Consider the following 15,958-nt stretch of genomic DNA (forward strand, 5'->3'; position numbering starts at 1 on the left):
GTGGCCAACAGAAACAGAATCTTGCAGCTGAAGAGGGTAGTGAGACCAGTCAAAGCTCAGTGCTCACATGGCTTCCTTGTGGGGTTACTAACTCTGGTTGGACGTATTCCTGGAGATTTTATCACATGACCTCCGACCTCCCAGCCCAGTCAAACAGACTTTATCCCCATTTCCAATATTTTATAAATAATAAACAAAAGTGTTCAGAGACAATGAAAACAAAAACACAATTTTTTGTAAATGCCCCAATGATATTTCTCCTGAATTGCCCCCAGCAGTGTCCAGCTGGTTAACTTTTAATTCCTGGACAATCCGGGAGGATTAGCAACCCTATTTCCTTGACCCAATTAGATCTCCACTAAAGTGTACAACCAGCTGGCAGAAGGCAGTTCATCGGAGGTTGACAACAACAACAACAACTACTTGCATTTATATAGCGCCTTTAACGTAACAAAACCTTAAAAATGACAGGGCTCATCCACCACAGACAGTGTCTCTTTATGTCCCCTTAAGGGTTTCTGCTGTGACTAGCACATGGAAGAGGCGCATGCGCTTTATCCGTGCGGAATCGATATCAAGAGATTTCGGAAGCACAATTTTTGCTCAACGGAGCTGCTGGTGATTGCTTGTCCCGGCGCTCCGCAAAAAAAAAGTCTCAGTGGATGCAGAAAGATGTTCATTCCCAGCATAACAGAAAATGCTGGAAAAACTCAGCAGGCCAGGCAACATCCGTGGAGAGAGAAACAGAGTCAACGTTTCAGGTCGAAACCCTTCGTCAGGACTGAAAAAACACAGGAAATGAAACTGATTAAAAGGCCAGTTTGGGGGCTGGGAAATGGGGATGAAAGAACAAAAGAGAAGTGAAGAGACATTAAGAGGTATTCAAAACGAGAGGAGATGGTGATAGGACTAGTAAGGAGACATAAGACGGCAGTTCCCAGCAGTTGCACAGTGTGACCAGAGTCCATTATGGCCTGTAGGTGGCCCCGCCACTTGGAGGACCAGCTCCTGGGCGAGTCCTACCGGGACCATCTTGTCTCTCGCCTTGATTGGGGAGCTGGACCGGTGGAAAATCCGAATGGTGATTGGTGGGTTTTCCCTAGCAACGGCGCTGGGTGGCCTGTCCAATGGGTGGCGACGTTATTGGGGCTGCGATGCGATGGAGGTGCCGGCCGCTGTTGGTGGTTATGTCGGGGAGGTGAAGCAACAGCTGAGGGACGGTGAGGACGCTGACCCGAGGGGTCCCGCCGACACCAGCCAGCGCGGTCCTCGGGGGCAGCCGATTAAAGCGGCAGTATCTCCCCGAGTAACCGTTTGACCAAGGCGCCTCGTCACCACGACATTGTCGAGAGCGCGTCGCGCTGTCAATGATTTAAAAAAATAAAGAGATTCTAACCATAACCCCGAGCCCTAACTCTAACCATGAACCCTAATCTTAACCATGAACCCTAACCTAAACCATGAACCCTAACTCTTAACCATGAACCCTAATCTTAACCATGAACCTTAACTCTAACCATGAACCCTAACTCTAACCATGAACCCTAATCTTAACCATGAATCCTAACCTTAACCATGAACCCTAATCTTAACCATGAATCCTAACCTTAACCATGAACCCTAACTCTAACCATTAACCTTAACCATGAATTCTAACCCCATACCCGAACCACTAACTCTAATCCTAAAATCTAACTGCTAACCACCAACCCTAATCCTATACTTCAACCCTAATCCTAAACTCTTAACTACTAATCCAAACTGCAACCCCTAAACTCTAACCCTATACCCTAACCACTAACTCTAATTGTAAAATCTAACATTAACCCAACTCCTAACCTTAAACAGAAACTCTAATCCTATACTTTAACCCTAATCCTAAACTCTAACCGCAACCCCTAAAATCTAACCCCATACACTAACCCTAATCCTAAACTCTAACCACTAACTCTACCCCTCACGCCAACCCTTAAGCACTAACCCTAAACCCTAACACCATGGGTATTCTTCATGTGCAAGTCCAGACGATAAATGTTGATGGGCTACTGTACCTTGAAGGGCACCACACCTGAACCCGATTCTACCCCGCCCCCTCCTCTCATTTTTCAGCAGGAGTCAGTGGATCGTGATTCCCTGGTTGATTTTTCTGTCCTCAACCTGGGAATGCTGAGACCCATATTAGTGCCCAACTGAGGTCAGCATAGGCTGTGGGAATGGAGCTTGGGTAAGGCAGTGTCTTTTCCAGGTTTTAAAAAGAGAAAGGATAAACTTGCATTTATATAGCACTTTATCACGTCCTCAAAAGCCCCCCAAAAGCACTTTACATTCAAAATACAGTCATTTTCGTTATGTAGGCAAATGCAGCTGCCAATGTGCACAGCAAGATCCCACAAACCGTGAATGAGTTGAATAACCTATTGAACTGTTTTTTGGTGGTGTTAGTTGAGGGAGAAATATTGACCAGAGAGGGTGGGGGACTCCCTGGCTCTTCCAATAACACCATGAGACATCTTGCACCCAGCTGAGCGGGCAGGCAGGGCCTCAGTTTAATAGATCTGGTAAATTTGTGGGCCGGCCCCAGAAGAAATTGGAGTGTTAGAAATTGCCATTGTTGCCTCTTTTAATGAATCAGGTATCTCTGAAGTGGCCTAACGGCCTCACTCAATGGTAACAACAATCACTAGAACAAGGCCCACCACCACCATGACACAGCAACTGGGATGGGCAATAAAAGTGCTCTTGCCACTGCCAGCATTGCCTACATCTCAACAACAAATTTTTTAAAAACTCAAACAAATCTCTGTAAAAAAAACACTTGCTGCTCTCCTCATTCTCTTAGTTACAATGTTAAATTGTTGATCTTCACACTGACTGCCCATCCTTTCAAAACCCTTCACTGTTTTCTACTCTTTTAAGTGCCAGTTAGGATGACATCAATAAAAATCAAATTAACAAAAGTGCCCCCCTTTTAAAGGGGTACCAACAATAAACTTCAAATGATAATTAAAACAAAAGGAAACTCATCAAATCAGAATGTTGTTTCCCATGTTTACTATGCACTCCAGTGTCCATCAGTCGCAGAAGGCCTCGGGCGTTGCAGCGGACACCGCGTGCTCCCTCTCCAGGGGCACCTGGCCGTGGAAGAGAGGCAGGCAGTCGGACCGAACAACCCCCTCGACCGTGTGCTGCCATGGACCTGTTCATGGCCACCTTGGCCAGGCCCAGGAGCAGTGGCGGTTCTCCAGCTTGCCAGTCCCCCTCTGCACCAGGTGGCCAAAGATCAGGAACGTGGGACTGAAGTACAGCTAGCAATTGAGGAGCAGCTCATTCAAATGAGGGTCTGCAGCCTCTCTCCATCATTTTCTAAGCTTCTATTGAATCTCCTCTTTGCCCAGTGGCAATAGGTCCCAGTACCTCAGATCTCTTCTCTTAAATATAGCTTCACATCCCTGGTGTCATCCGGGTATCTTTATGCTGTATGCTTGTAAATTTGTAAAATCAGGAAATTGCTTGTAAGTTTCAGGCCGCACTTCAGAATAAAATGCTTTCTTTAACATTGTTTTACATCTGTAATAAAGTTTGATGGATGCATACTAAGCGCAAGATGTGTGAGTGTACACGCCAGCGGCAAAAATGGCTACAGCTCCACGCTTTGTAGCTAACCTGACATTTGATTTTCTTTTTTCCAGGGTTTGGTCTGTACGTTTATCCGAACAGCTTTTTTCGTTATGAGGGAGAATGGAAAAGTGGGAAAAAGCATGGTAAGTTATCCATGTGTTGCTTACTGAGGTATAACACGTTTCAGTTGCAATGGCCTCTTTCTTTGTGTGCCGTAAAAGAAAGAAAGAAAGAACTTGCATTTATATCGCATTTTCCCTAACCTCAGGACATCCCAAAGTGCTTTACAGCCAATGAAATACTTTTGAAGTGTAGTCACTGTTGTAATGTAGAAAATGTGGCAGCCAATTTGCACAGAGCAAGCTCCCACAAGCGGCAATGTGATAATGACCAGGTAATCTGTTTTATTGATGTTGATTGAGGGATAAATATTGGACAGGACTCTGGGGATACATCCCCTGCTCTTCTTCAAAATAGTGCTGTGGGATTTTTTATGTCCACCTGAGATAACGTCTCATTCGAAAGACGGCACCTCCGATACTGGAGCACTCCCTCAGCACTGCACTGGAGTGTCAGCCTAGATTTTGTGCTCATAGGCCCTGATTTTCCCCCAGCCGTCGGGTGGGGTTTCAGGCGGGCGGGGCTGAAAATCCCGAATTTGGGAGTCCCGACACCATCCCGCCCAAAACCCCACCCCACGTAAGCTTCAGGGGCGGCTGGTACCCGCCCCGCACTGGGACCCGCCGAAACCAGGTGGGAAGGGATTAGTGCCAATTAACTGCCTGTTAACAGGCAGTTTTTAGCCTAATCCCTATTTTGAGGGGTTTCGTGTGGGTTTCCCGATGGCTCCAAACCACGTCAGGTTAGAGCAGGCGGGCCGTCGGGTTGAAGGAGTTGGAGGGGTCGCGATGTTGGTGTTCAGGTGAGTGATGGGTGCATGAGTGTAAAGGTAAGTGTGTTTGGTGTGTCTAAAGTGTGTAAAGAACTTTTACTTACCTGTACTTACCTTCACAGCCTTTCTTCCTGTAGCCGTCGGGAGCGCATCACTCAGCCAGCGCTTAAAGCTGAAGTGACAGCCTTCAGCTTTGAGTGCCGGTAAGAGTTCTAACTGAGTCTGTGCAGAATGACTCATGGTAGAACTCAGACTGTCAGTGTTTCACAGCTGTCAAACACTGATATTTCATCTGTCAAGGACTCGACAGATGAAATTTCAGTCTGTGACGTCACCGGGTGTCGGGTTTATCACGCGGATTGGCCAGACGTTGAAGTAGGCGGGTCAAAAACCCGAAAGGGGAAGTCCCGCCTTCTTCCCGACAGGTTCGGGAAAATCTACCCCATAGTGTCTGGAGTGGGACTTGAACCCACAACCTTCTGACTCAGAGGCAAGAGTGCTACCCACTGAGCCACAGCTGCTCATGATAGGGACAACTTTCTGTGACCTATCACGACATGTCCCTGGCCCTATGTTTACAGTTGCTCTTTTTTAAGCCTGGGTTACAATCTTTGTCTTATGTTTCATTCCTCTTGGGTAATGTCAATCTCCAAACAAACCCATTTAGAGAGCAAGGCAGGTCTGTTTTATCATTGCTTGCCGTCCATATTCTGTGATTTGTAAACAGGTCGCACAGTTCAAATTCCGTCAGACATGAAAGGTTGTAATTGATTTTATTTTTGTCCACACTAGGTAATGGGAAGTTTCTAATGAAGGATGGCAGTTACTACGCGGGGGAGTTTGTGAACGGAGAAATAGAAGGGAATGGTGTTCGGTACTGGGCCGCCTCAGGTACGAAAACGCCTCACACTGCTACCTGTTAGAATAATCTCTTACAGATGAGCTTAAAAGCACATCCTCGTTTAGAAAAATAGAATCTAGCAAACCAGGAGCAGGAGCTGAAAAAGAGTGAGCTAGCTGTGTGTCCTTTTCACTTCAGTGATGTCACACACAAATGATTAAACATTTCGGTACATTATTACATTTTGTGTTTATGAACAATTGGAAAATATTGTTTGTCTTTGTTGCCTGTACGGACTTTGTGCCCTGTAATTTATTTCTTTGTTTCTATATTTTTGGGCCTTTCTCGGACAGTTCCTGCAGTTCCTATTATCCCCGTCCATTGTGTAAGGTCAATCGGGTATTACTGTAGAATGGCTGGAGTTTCAAACTCACCTGGTGCTTCAGTTGATCAACAATAACTTGCATTTATATAGTGCCTTTAATGTAGTTAAACATCCCAAGGCGCTTCACAGGAGTGTAATCGGACACAATTTGACACCGAGCCTCATGAGATATTAGGAAAGGTGACCAAAAGCTTAGCCAAAGAGGTAGGTTTTAAGGAGCGTCTTAAAGGAAGAGAGAGAGGTTTCAGGAGGGAATTCCAGAGCTTAGGGCCCAGGCAGCTGAAGGCACGGCCACCAATGGTGGAGCGATTAAAATTGGGGATGCGCAAGAGGCCAGAATTGGAGAAGCGCAGAGACCTTGGAGGGTTATAGGGCTGGAGGACATTTCAGAGATAGGGAGGGCGAGAGGTCATGGAGGGATTTGAAAACAAGGTTGAGAATTTCAAAATCGAGGCATTGCCGGACCGGGAGCCAATGTAGGTCAGCGAGCACAGGGGTGATGAGTGAACGGGACATGGTGCGAGTTAGGATACGGGCAGCAGAGTTTTGGATGAGCTCAAGTTTACGGAGGGTGCAAGGTGGAAGGCCGGCCAGAAAAACATTAGAATAGTCGAGACTGGAGGTAACAAAGGCATGGAAGAAGATTTCAGCAGCAGATGGGCTGTGGTAGGGGCAGAGACGGGCGATGTTACAGAGGTGGAAGTACGCGGTCACTTTGTGGCTCAGTGTGGATCTCTTTCCAGTGGTCCCTGATGGAAAGTGCCTGTGTGTGGATCGGGCTTGGCTGTGATGGCTGCCTTGAGCGAACAGCCTGCTTGTCACTCACTGTCTTGGCTCATACATAAACAGTAGAAGCTCGCTGAAGTACTGGAGGGCTGCTGGCCACCTTGGAAAGAAAGAACTTGCATTTATATACAACACCTTACGCAAAGGATGGCTGTTTAATGAGATATCAGAGGGCTTGCTGCCCTTTGAAACAACTCCTAGCAAAGATTCAGCGCCTGGAGGAAGAGAAGGGGAGGAATTTAGAAATAAAAAAGATGCTTTTACATTTTTAAAGGAAATGAATATTGCGGACAGTTCATGCAGGGAGAGATCCACGGATATGGAGTGATGAAGCACCTTGATGGCACCCACTATGAAGGAGAGTTTCACTACGGTGCCCGAACAGGTGAATTAATTTTTTGTCTGATTTTGACTCCATCTGCAGCCTGGCTTTGCAACTTCACGTTGTGTTGTCTTGTGGCACCGGCTATAATTACAGAACGACAGGCTGCTTGTTGCTGGCAGAATGTGTAACTGTACCTAATTCCTCCGTCTTAGGGCATGGAGCACTGACTGATAAGGAGGGCCAGATGTACCGAGGCTCCTTCCACAACCATAAGAAACATGGAGAAGGAGAGATGTACTATAAGTAAGTGAAGGCCAGAGGGGAGAGTTCCTCGTTGCTCCACTCTAATCCTCCTAGTTAGCGAGGGAGTACTTGCGAATACACAGAATGAGCACCGATGAGATGCACACAGCTGTTTCCAGCTATGTACGGGCATTTTGTCTCTCTCAAGCTTTTGCCTTCTCCTCTTCTGTCCCCCCAATTTTGAAAGACCCAAAATATTACATATTTAATTACATCGAATTAACAGCGCAGAAACAGGCCATTCGGCCTAACTGGCCCACGCCAGTGTTTATGCTCTACACGAGCCTCCTCCCACCCTACTTCATCTCACCCTATCAGAATATCCTTCTAGCCAGAAAAACTCCTGGGAAACCCTTTCAAAAGTAAATACCAAAAATGCAGAGCCCTAAATACAGGGAATGGGAGGGAGGAGTGTGATCACCCATCTCCCCTCCCCCCCGGTACTCTGCCCTCGTAGTTCAATCAAACCTGAATCATGGCACTTTGGGCCAGGTACCAGAGCGTGGAGCTTAGCTCAGCTGGGACTACGTGCTGTCAGAAGAGGACAGGAGGGGACTAAACTGTCAGAGAATATTGTTTAGAAACATGGCCCCTGCTCTTGTTTTACACACTGCACATAGAGCAGGGCACTGCACCCTGCAGAGGATGAACTTTAAAAAAACAATTAATGAGGCAAAAGATCACTTTGACAAGGACTAATGACTCCTGTACTGCTGGGTTAGAAAGTCTTTGTTGCTCCATCGATACAAATTCCATTCTGTCAAATCTCAAGTGGATTTCTTTGTGAAGGATTTCATTAATATGCCTGCTCGCAGTTACTCATCCACACATGGTCATGTTTTAATGACCTTGTTCCCTTGTTTCATGGCGGTGCCTTGCTCAGAAGCAGCGGCTGTCCTCTCACAAGTATCTTTTTCATACCTCTAATGTATCCACTATGTTTTCATTGGTATTGATTTGTCTGACTCTCCCTGTGTTTAAACAGTAAAGTTCAGTCGCTGGTCTGTGCCGAGTTAGTTGACCTTCACTTGGGTTGGAGGCAGGGGAACAGTACGACCGGCCGCTGTGCCCTGGGGCCAGGGCTCTTGCTCCTGCTCGCTCTCCAGTGACCCCCGCTGGAAAGTGAGTGTTTGTGGATGGTGGGTGAGGAAGCCAATCGGCTCAGCTGAGATAGTTTCCCCAATTGCCGACCACTCAGTGGCTGGGCTTCGCATGCAGTGCCTTGTTGAGGTACCAGTGGACACCTGGCAAGAATGGGTATCTTCAGGAGAGAAGGAAATAAAGTAGAGAGGGGGAAAAGCAATAAAATGCAGGTGACATTGAGAGAGGACCAATATCAAGGAAAAAGGAATGAATTTGGTGCTGCCTGCAGATGCTTTTATATTGTGCTAGGGTTGCAGCTGGTAAAACCAACTCCTCACGCTGCCATTTAACCATGGGCTTCAGTGGGCAAATGTGTACAATTATTCCAGTACCATATAAAAGGTTGCCTGCTATTCTATTTTATTTTTTCCTCATCCTGTCCTGAAGGTACTGACTCCACCCTGGGGTACAATATTCTACACTTGCTGACTAATGCTTGCGTACGATTCCACAGACTCTGAATAATGTTGGGGTACAGTTCCACAGACTCTGAATAATGTTGGGGTACGATTCCACAGGCTCTGAATAATGTTGGGGTACAGTTCCACAGGCTCTGAATAATGTTGGGGTACAGTTCCACAGGCTCTGAATAATGTTGGGGTACGATTCCACAGGCTCTGAATAATGTTGGGGTACAGTTCCACAGGCTCTGAATAATGTTGGGGTACAGTTCCACAGACTCTGAATAATGTTGGGGTACAGTTCCACAGACTCTGAATAATGTTGGGGTACAGTTCTACAGGCTCTGAATAATGTTGGGGTACAGTTCCACAGGCTCTGAATAATGTTGGGGTACAGTTCCACAGGCTCTGAATAATGTTGGGGTACGATTCCACAGGCTCTGAATAATGTTGGGGTACAGTTCCACAGGCTCTGAATAATGTTGGGGTACAGTTCCACAGACTCTGAATAATGTTGGGGTACAGTTCCACAGACTCTGAATAATGTTGGGGTACAGTTCTACAGGCTCTGAATAATGTTGGGGTACAGTTCCACAGACTCTGAATAATGTTGGGGTACAGTTCCACAGGCTCTGAATAATGTTGGGGTACAGTTCCACAGGCTCTGAATAATGTTGGGGTACAGTTCCACAGGCTCTGAATAATGTTGGGGTACAGTTCTACAGGCTCTGAATAATGTTGGGGTACAGTTCCACAGGCTCTGAATAATGTTGGGGTACAGTTCCACAGGCTCTGAATAATGTTGGGGTATAGTTCCACAGGCTCTGAATAATGTTGGGGTACAGTTCCACAGGCTCTGAATAATGTTGGGGTACGATTCCACAGGCTCTGAATAACGTTGGGGTATGATTCCACAGGCTCTGAATAATGTTGGGGTACAGTTCCACAGGCTCTGAATAATGTTGGGGTACAGTTCCACAGACTCTGAATAATGTTGGGGTACAGTTCCACAGGCTCTGAATAATGTTGGGGTACAGTTCCACAGGCTCTGAATAATGTTGGGGTACAGTTCTACAGGCTCTGAATAATGTTGGGGTACAGTTCCACAGGCTCTGAATAATGTTGGGGTACAGTTCCACAGGCTCTGAATAATGTTGGGGTACAGTTCCACAGGCTCTGAATAATGTTGGGGTACAGTTCCACAGGCTCTGAATAATGTTGGGGTACGATTCCACAGGCTCTGAATAACGTTGGGGTATGATTCCACAGGCTCTGAATAATGTTGGGGTACAGTTCCACAGGCTCTGAATAATGTTGGGGTACAGTTCCACAGGCTCTGAATAATGTTGGGGTACAGTTCCACAGGCTCTGAATAATGTTGGGGTACAGTTCTACAGGCTCTGAGTAATGTTGGGGTACAGTTCTACAGGCTCTGAGTAATGTTGGGGTACAGTTCTACAGGCTCTGAGTAATGTTGGGGTAAACATAGAAACATAGAAGATAGGAGCAGGAGTAGGCCATTCGGCCCCTCGAGCCTGCTCCGCCGTTCAATTAGATCGTGGCTGATCGTCCAAATTCCGTACCCTGTTCCTGCCTCTCTCCATATCCCTTGATCCCTTTAGCCTTAAGAAATATATCCAACTCCTTCTTGAATATATTTAATGAATTGGCCTCTACTGCCTTCTTTGGTAGAGAATTCCACAGGTTCACCACTCTCTGGGTGAAGAAATTCCTCCTCATCTCTGTCCTAAATGGCTTACCCCTTATCCTTAGACTGTGACCCCTGGTTCTGGACTCCCCGACCATCGGGAACATCCTTCCAGCATCTAGTCTGTCTAGTCCTGTTAGAATTTTATAAGTTTCGACGAGATCCCCTCTCATTCTTCTAAACTCCAGCGAGTACAAGCCCAATCGACCCAATCTCTCCTCATACGTCATTCCTGCCATCCCAGGTATCAGCCTGGTGAATCTTCGCTGCACTCCTTCCATGGCAAGAACATCCTTCCTCAGATAAGGCGACCAGAACGGCACACAATACTCAAGATGTGGTCTCACCAAGGCCCTGTACAACTGCAGCAAGACATCCTTGCTCCTGTACTCAAACCCTCTCGCTACGAAGGCCAACATACCATTTGCCTTCTTAACCGCCTGCTGCACCTGCATGCTTACTTTCAGCGACTGGTGCACAAGGACGCCCAGGTCTCGTTGCACTTCCCCTTCTCCCAATCTATTGCCGTTCAGATAATAATCTGCCTTCCTGTTTTTGACACCAAAGTGGATAACCTCACATTTATCCACGTTATATTGCATCTGCCATGCTTCTGCCAATCACCCAACCTGTCCAAATCATCCTGGAGTTTCTCGGTATCCTCCTCACAGCACACACGCCCACCCAGCTTTGTGTCGTCTGCAAACTTGGAGATATTACATCTAGTTCCCTCATCCAGATCATTAATATATATTGTGAATAGCTGGGGTCCAAGGACCGATCCCTGCGGTACCCCACTAGTCACTGCCTGCCACTCAGAAAAAGAGCCGTTTATTCCAACTCTTTGTTTTCTGTCTGCCAACCAGTTCTCTATCCAAGTCAATACCTTGCCCCCAATCCCATGTGCCTTAACTTTACACGCTAATCTCTTATGCGGGACCTTATCGAAAGCCTTTTGAAAATCTAAATACACCACATCCACTGGTTATCCGTTATCTATTTTACCAGTTACATCCTCAAAAAATTCCAGTAGATTAGTCAAGCACGATTTACCTTTTGTAAGTCCATGTTGACTTTGTCCGATCCGGTCACTTTTTTCCAAGTGCTCTGCTATTACATCCTTTTATAATGGACTCTAGCATTTTCCCCACTACCGATGTCGGGCTTACCGGTCTGTAATTCCCCGTTTTCTCTCTACCACCCTTTTTGAACAGTGGGGCAACATTAGCTACCTGCCAATCCATGGGTACTGTTCCAGTGTCTATCGAATTTTGGAAGATGACCCACAATGCATCTACTATTTCTAGGGCCACTTCCTTAAGTACCCTAGGATGTAGATTATCAGGCCCTGGGGATTTATCGGCCCTCAATCCCATCAATTTCCCTAACACCATTTCCCTACAAATACTGATTTCTATCAGTTCCTCCCTGTCATTAGACCCTATGTTCCCCGACTTCTTTGGGAGGTTATTTGTGTCCTCCTTTGTGAAGACAGAACCAAAATATGTATTTAGTTGGTCTGCCATTTCTTTGTTCCCCATTATAAATTCCCCTGATTCTGACTGTAAGGGACCTACGCTTGACTTCACCAATCTTTTTCTCTTCACATATCTATAAAAGCTTTTACAGTCAGTTTTTATGTTCCCTGCAAGCTTACTCTCATACTCTATTTTCCCCCTCTTAATTAATCCCTTTGTCCTCCTTTGTTGAATCCTAAACTGCTCCCAATCCTCAGGTTTACTGCTTTTTCTGGCCAATTTATATGTTCTCTCCTTGGATCTTATGCTATCCCTAATTTCCCTTGTTAGCCACGGTTGAGTCACCTTTTTTGTTTTATTTTTATGCCAAATTGGGATGAACAAATTCTGTAGTTCATCCATGCGATCTTTGAATGTTTGCCATTGCCCATCCACCGTCAACCCTTTGAGTGTCATTCCCCAATCAATCCTACCCAACTCGCACCTCATACCATCGTAGTTTCCTTTATTTAAATTCAGGACCCTAGTCTCTGAGTCAACTATTTCACTCTCCACCTTAATGAAGAATTCTATCATATTATGATCGCTCTGACCCAAGGGGCCTCGCACAACAAGATTGCTAATTAATCCTTTCTCATTACATAATACCCAGCCTAAGTGGCCTGATCTCGAGTTGGTTCCTCGACATATTGGTCCAGGAAATCATCCCGTATACACTCCAGGAATTCCTCCTCCACAGTATTGTTACTAATTTGGTTAGCCCAATCTATATGTAGATTAAAGTCACCCATGATAACTGCTGTGCCTTTATTGCACACTTCTCTAATTTCCCATTTAATGCCATCCCCGACCTCCGCATTACTGTTTGGAGGTCTATATACCACTCCCACTAACGTTTTCTGCCCCTTGGTATTTTTCAGTTCTACCCATACAGATTCCACATCATCAGAGCTAATATCCTTCCTTTCAATTGTGTTAATCCCCTTTTTAACCAGCAATGCTCCCCACCTCCTTTTCCTTTTTGCCTATCTTTCCTGAATATTGAATACCCCGGGATATTGAGTTCCCAGCCTTGGCCACCCTGGAGCCATGTTTCCGTAATCCCAATCATATATTTGTTTACCTCTATTTGCGCAGCTAATTCATCCACCTTATTACGAATGCTCCTTGCATTAAGACACAAAGCCTTCAGGCTTGTTTTTTTAACGCTCTTAGATCTTTTAGAATTATTATTTACTGTGGCCATGTTTGATTTAAACCCTTGATTTCTCTGCCTGCCACATTTGTTTTTCTCCTTCCTGTCTTTTGCTTTTATCCTTGTTTCCCTTTCCTCTGCCTCTCCGCTCAGGTTCCCAACCCCCTGCCATTTTAGTTTAAACCCTCCTCCAGAGCATTAGCAAACACTCCCCCTAGGACATTGGTCCTGGCCCTGCCCAGGAGCAAACCGTTCATTTTGTACTGGTCCCACCTCCCCCAGAACCGGTTCCAATGTCCCAGAAATTTGAATCCCTCCCCCTTGCACCATTCCTCTAGCCATGTTTTCATCTGAAATATCTTTCTATTTCTACTCTGACTAGCACGTGGCACTGGTAGCAATCCTGAGATTACTACCTTTGAGGTCCTATTTTTTAATTTACCTCCTAACTCCCTATATTCAGTTTTTAGGACCTCATCCCGGTTTTTACCTATATCGTTGGTACCTATATTCACCACAACAACTGGCTGTTCACCCTCCCCTTCCAAAATGTTCTGCAGCCGCTCTGAGACATCCTTGACCCTTGCACCAGGGAGGCAACACACCATCCTGGAGTCTCGTTTGCGGCCGCAGAAACGCCTATCTATTCCCCTTACAATAGAATCCCCTATCACTATAGCTCTCCCAGTCTTTTTCCTCCCATCCTGTGCAGCAGAACCACCCCTGATGCCAGGAAGTTGGCTGCTGCTGCCTTCCCCTGGTAAGCCATCCCCCCCCCCCCATCAGTAGCCAAAGCAGTATATCTGTTTGAGAGGGGGTTGGCCACAGGGGACCCCTGCACTACCTGCCTGCGACTACTACTCTGCCTGTTGGTACAGTTCCACAGGCACTGAGTAATGTTGGGGTACAGTTCCACAGGCACTGAGTAATGTTGGGGTACAGTTCCACAGACACTGACTAATGTTGGGGTACAGTGCCACAGGCACTGACCACTGCTGGGATACAGTTCCACAGACACTGACTAATGTTGGGGTACAGTTTCACAGGCTCTGACTAATGTTGGTGTACAGTTCCACAGGCGCTGACTAATGTTGGGGTACAGTGCCACGGGCTCTGTCTAATGTTGGGGTACAGTTCCACAGGCGCTGACTAATGTTGGGGTACAGTTCCACAGACACTGACTAATGTTGGGGTACAGTTCCACAGGCGCTGACTAATGTTGGGGTACAGTGCCACGGGCTCTGTCTAATGTTGGGGTACAGTTCCACAGACACTGACTAATGTTGGGGTACAGTTCCACAGACACTGACTAATGTTGGGGTACAGTGCCACGGGCTCTGTCTAATGTTGGGGTACAGTTCCACAGGCGCTGACTAATGTTGGGGTACAGTTCCACAGACACTGACTAATGTTGGGGTACAGTTCCACAGGCGCTGACTAATGTTGGGGTACAGTGCCACGGGCTCTGTCTAATGTTGGGGTACAGTTCCACAGACACTGACTAATGTTGGGGTACAGTTCCACAGGCGCTGACTAATGTTGGGGTACAGTGCCACGGGCTCTGACTAATGTTGGGGTACAGTGCCACGGGCTCTGTCTAATGTTGGGGTACAGTTCCACAGACACTGACTAATGTTGGGGTACAGTTCCACAGGCGCTGACTAATGTTGGGGTACAGTGCCACGGGCTCTGTCTAATGTTGGGGTACAGTTCCACAGGCGCTGACTAATGTTGGGGTACAGTTCCACAGGCGCTGACTAATGTTGGGGTACAGTGCCACGGGCTCTGTCTAATGTTGGGGTACAGTTCCACAGACACTGACTAATGTTGGTGTACAGTTCCACAGGCGCTGACTAATGTTGGGGTACAGTGCCACAGGCTCTGACTAATGTTGGGGTACAGTTCCACAGACACTGACTAATGTTGGTGTACAGTTCCACAGGCGCCGACTAATGTTGGGGTACAGTGCCACGGGCTCTGTCTAATGTTGGGGTACAGTTCCACAGACACTGACTAATGTTGGTGTACAGTTCCACAGGCGCTGACTAATGTTGGGGTACAGTGCCACGGGCTCTGTCTAATGTTGGGGTACAGTTCCACAGACAGGGCAGCACAGTGGCATAGTGGTTAGCACTGTTGCCTCACAGCGCCAGGGACCCGGGTTCGAATCCGGCCTCGGGCGACTGTCTGTGTGGAGTTTGCACATTCTCCCCGTGTTTGCGTGGGTTTCCTCCGGGTGCTCCGGTTTCCTCCCACAGTCCAAAGATGTGCGGGTTAGGTTGATTGGTTCTGATAAATTGACCCTTAGTGTTAGGGGGATTAAATACGTGGGGTTACGGGGATAGGGTGGGATATGCGTTGGTGTAGGGGTTACGGGGATCGGGTGGGATATGTGTCGGTGCAGGCTCGATGGGCTGAAATGGCCTCTATCAGCACTGTGGGGTTTCTGTGATTCTGTGACTGACTAATGTTGGGGTACAGTGCCACGGGCTCTGTCTAATGTTGGGGTACAGTTCCACAGGCGCTGACTAATGTTGGGGTACAGTGCCATAGGCGCTGACTAATGTTGGGGTACAGTTCCACAGGCGCTGACTAATGTTGGGGTACAGTGCCATAGGCGCTGACTAATGTTGGGGTACTGTGCCACAGGCACTGACTAATGTTGGGGTACAGTTCCACAGGCGCTGACTAATGCTGAGGTACGGTCCTACAGTATCTTACCCAGACGGCCTTTCTTCGTGTGTTTTGGCAGGCTGTTCAGCTAGTCTTGAACTGAATAGTCAAGTTTTCAGTGGGCGTCTGGAAATTCTGAAAATGTAAATCTGCTGCCAAAAGCCTTTTTGTTTAAATAGAAGTCTATTTTAGTCGAGATGTGAGAACATT

The 15,958-nt window shown here is 46.8% G+C and overlaps 1 protein-coding gene and 1 non-coding gene across 7 annotated transcripts in view; both read left to right on the forward strand.

Annotated features, from left to right (window-relative positions):
* The first annotated feature begins 507 nt into the window (after positions 1 to 507).
* Positions 508 to 642, forward strand: LOC147100722 (U11 spliceosomal RNA). The gene has a single exon (XR_015073642.1). It is a non-coding gene; the product is annotated as a U11 spliceosomal RNA (small nuclear RNA).
* Positions 643 to 1,100: 458 nt separating this feature from the next.
* The window catches only part of LOC147100723 (MORN repeat-containing protein 1-like), a 166,396-nt gene continuing 151,538 nt past the window's right edge, over positions 1,101 to 15,958 (forward strand). For 2 of the 6 annotated variants that reach the window (XM_085967258.1, XM_085967260.1), the window contains exons 1-5: positions 1,106 to 1,220; positions 3,690 to 3,761; positions 5,303 to 5,401; positions 6,797 to 6,907; positions 7,060 to 7,150. In XM_085967258.1, coding sequence (XP_085823384.1) covers positions 1,160 to 1,220; positions 3,690 to 3,761; positions 5,303 to 5,401; positions 6,797 to 6,907; positions 7,060 to 7,150 — 434 coding nt within the window. In that variant the 5' untranslated portion in view covers positions 1,106 to 1,159. Of the gene's footprint in view, positions 1,221 to 3,689; positions 3,762 to 5,302; positions 5,402 to 6,796; positions 6,908 to 7,059; positions 7,151 to 15,958 lie in introns of all 6 variants that reach the window. The other 4 variants (XR_015073540.1, XM_085967259.1, XM_085967261.1 and 1 more) reach the window with 4 other exon arrangements.

Source organism: Somniosus microcephalus, chromosome 25 (assembly GCF_052327205.1).
Source record: "Somniosus microcephalus isolate GS21.2 chromosome 25, FLI_Smic_1.0, whole genome shotgun sequence".
Classification (NCBI taxonomy): Eukaryota; Metazoa; Chordata; class Chondrichthyes; order Squaliformes; family Somniosidae; genus Somniosus; species Somniosus microcephalus.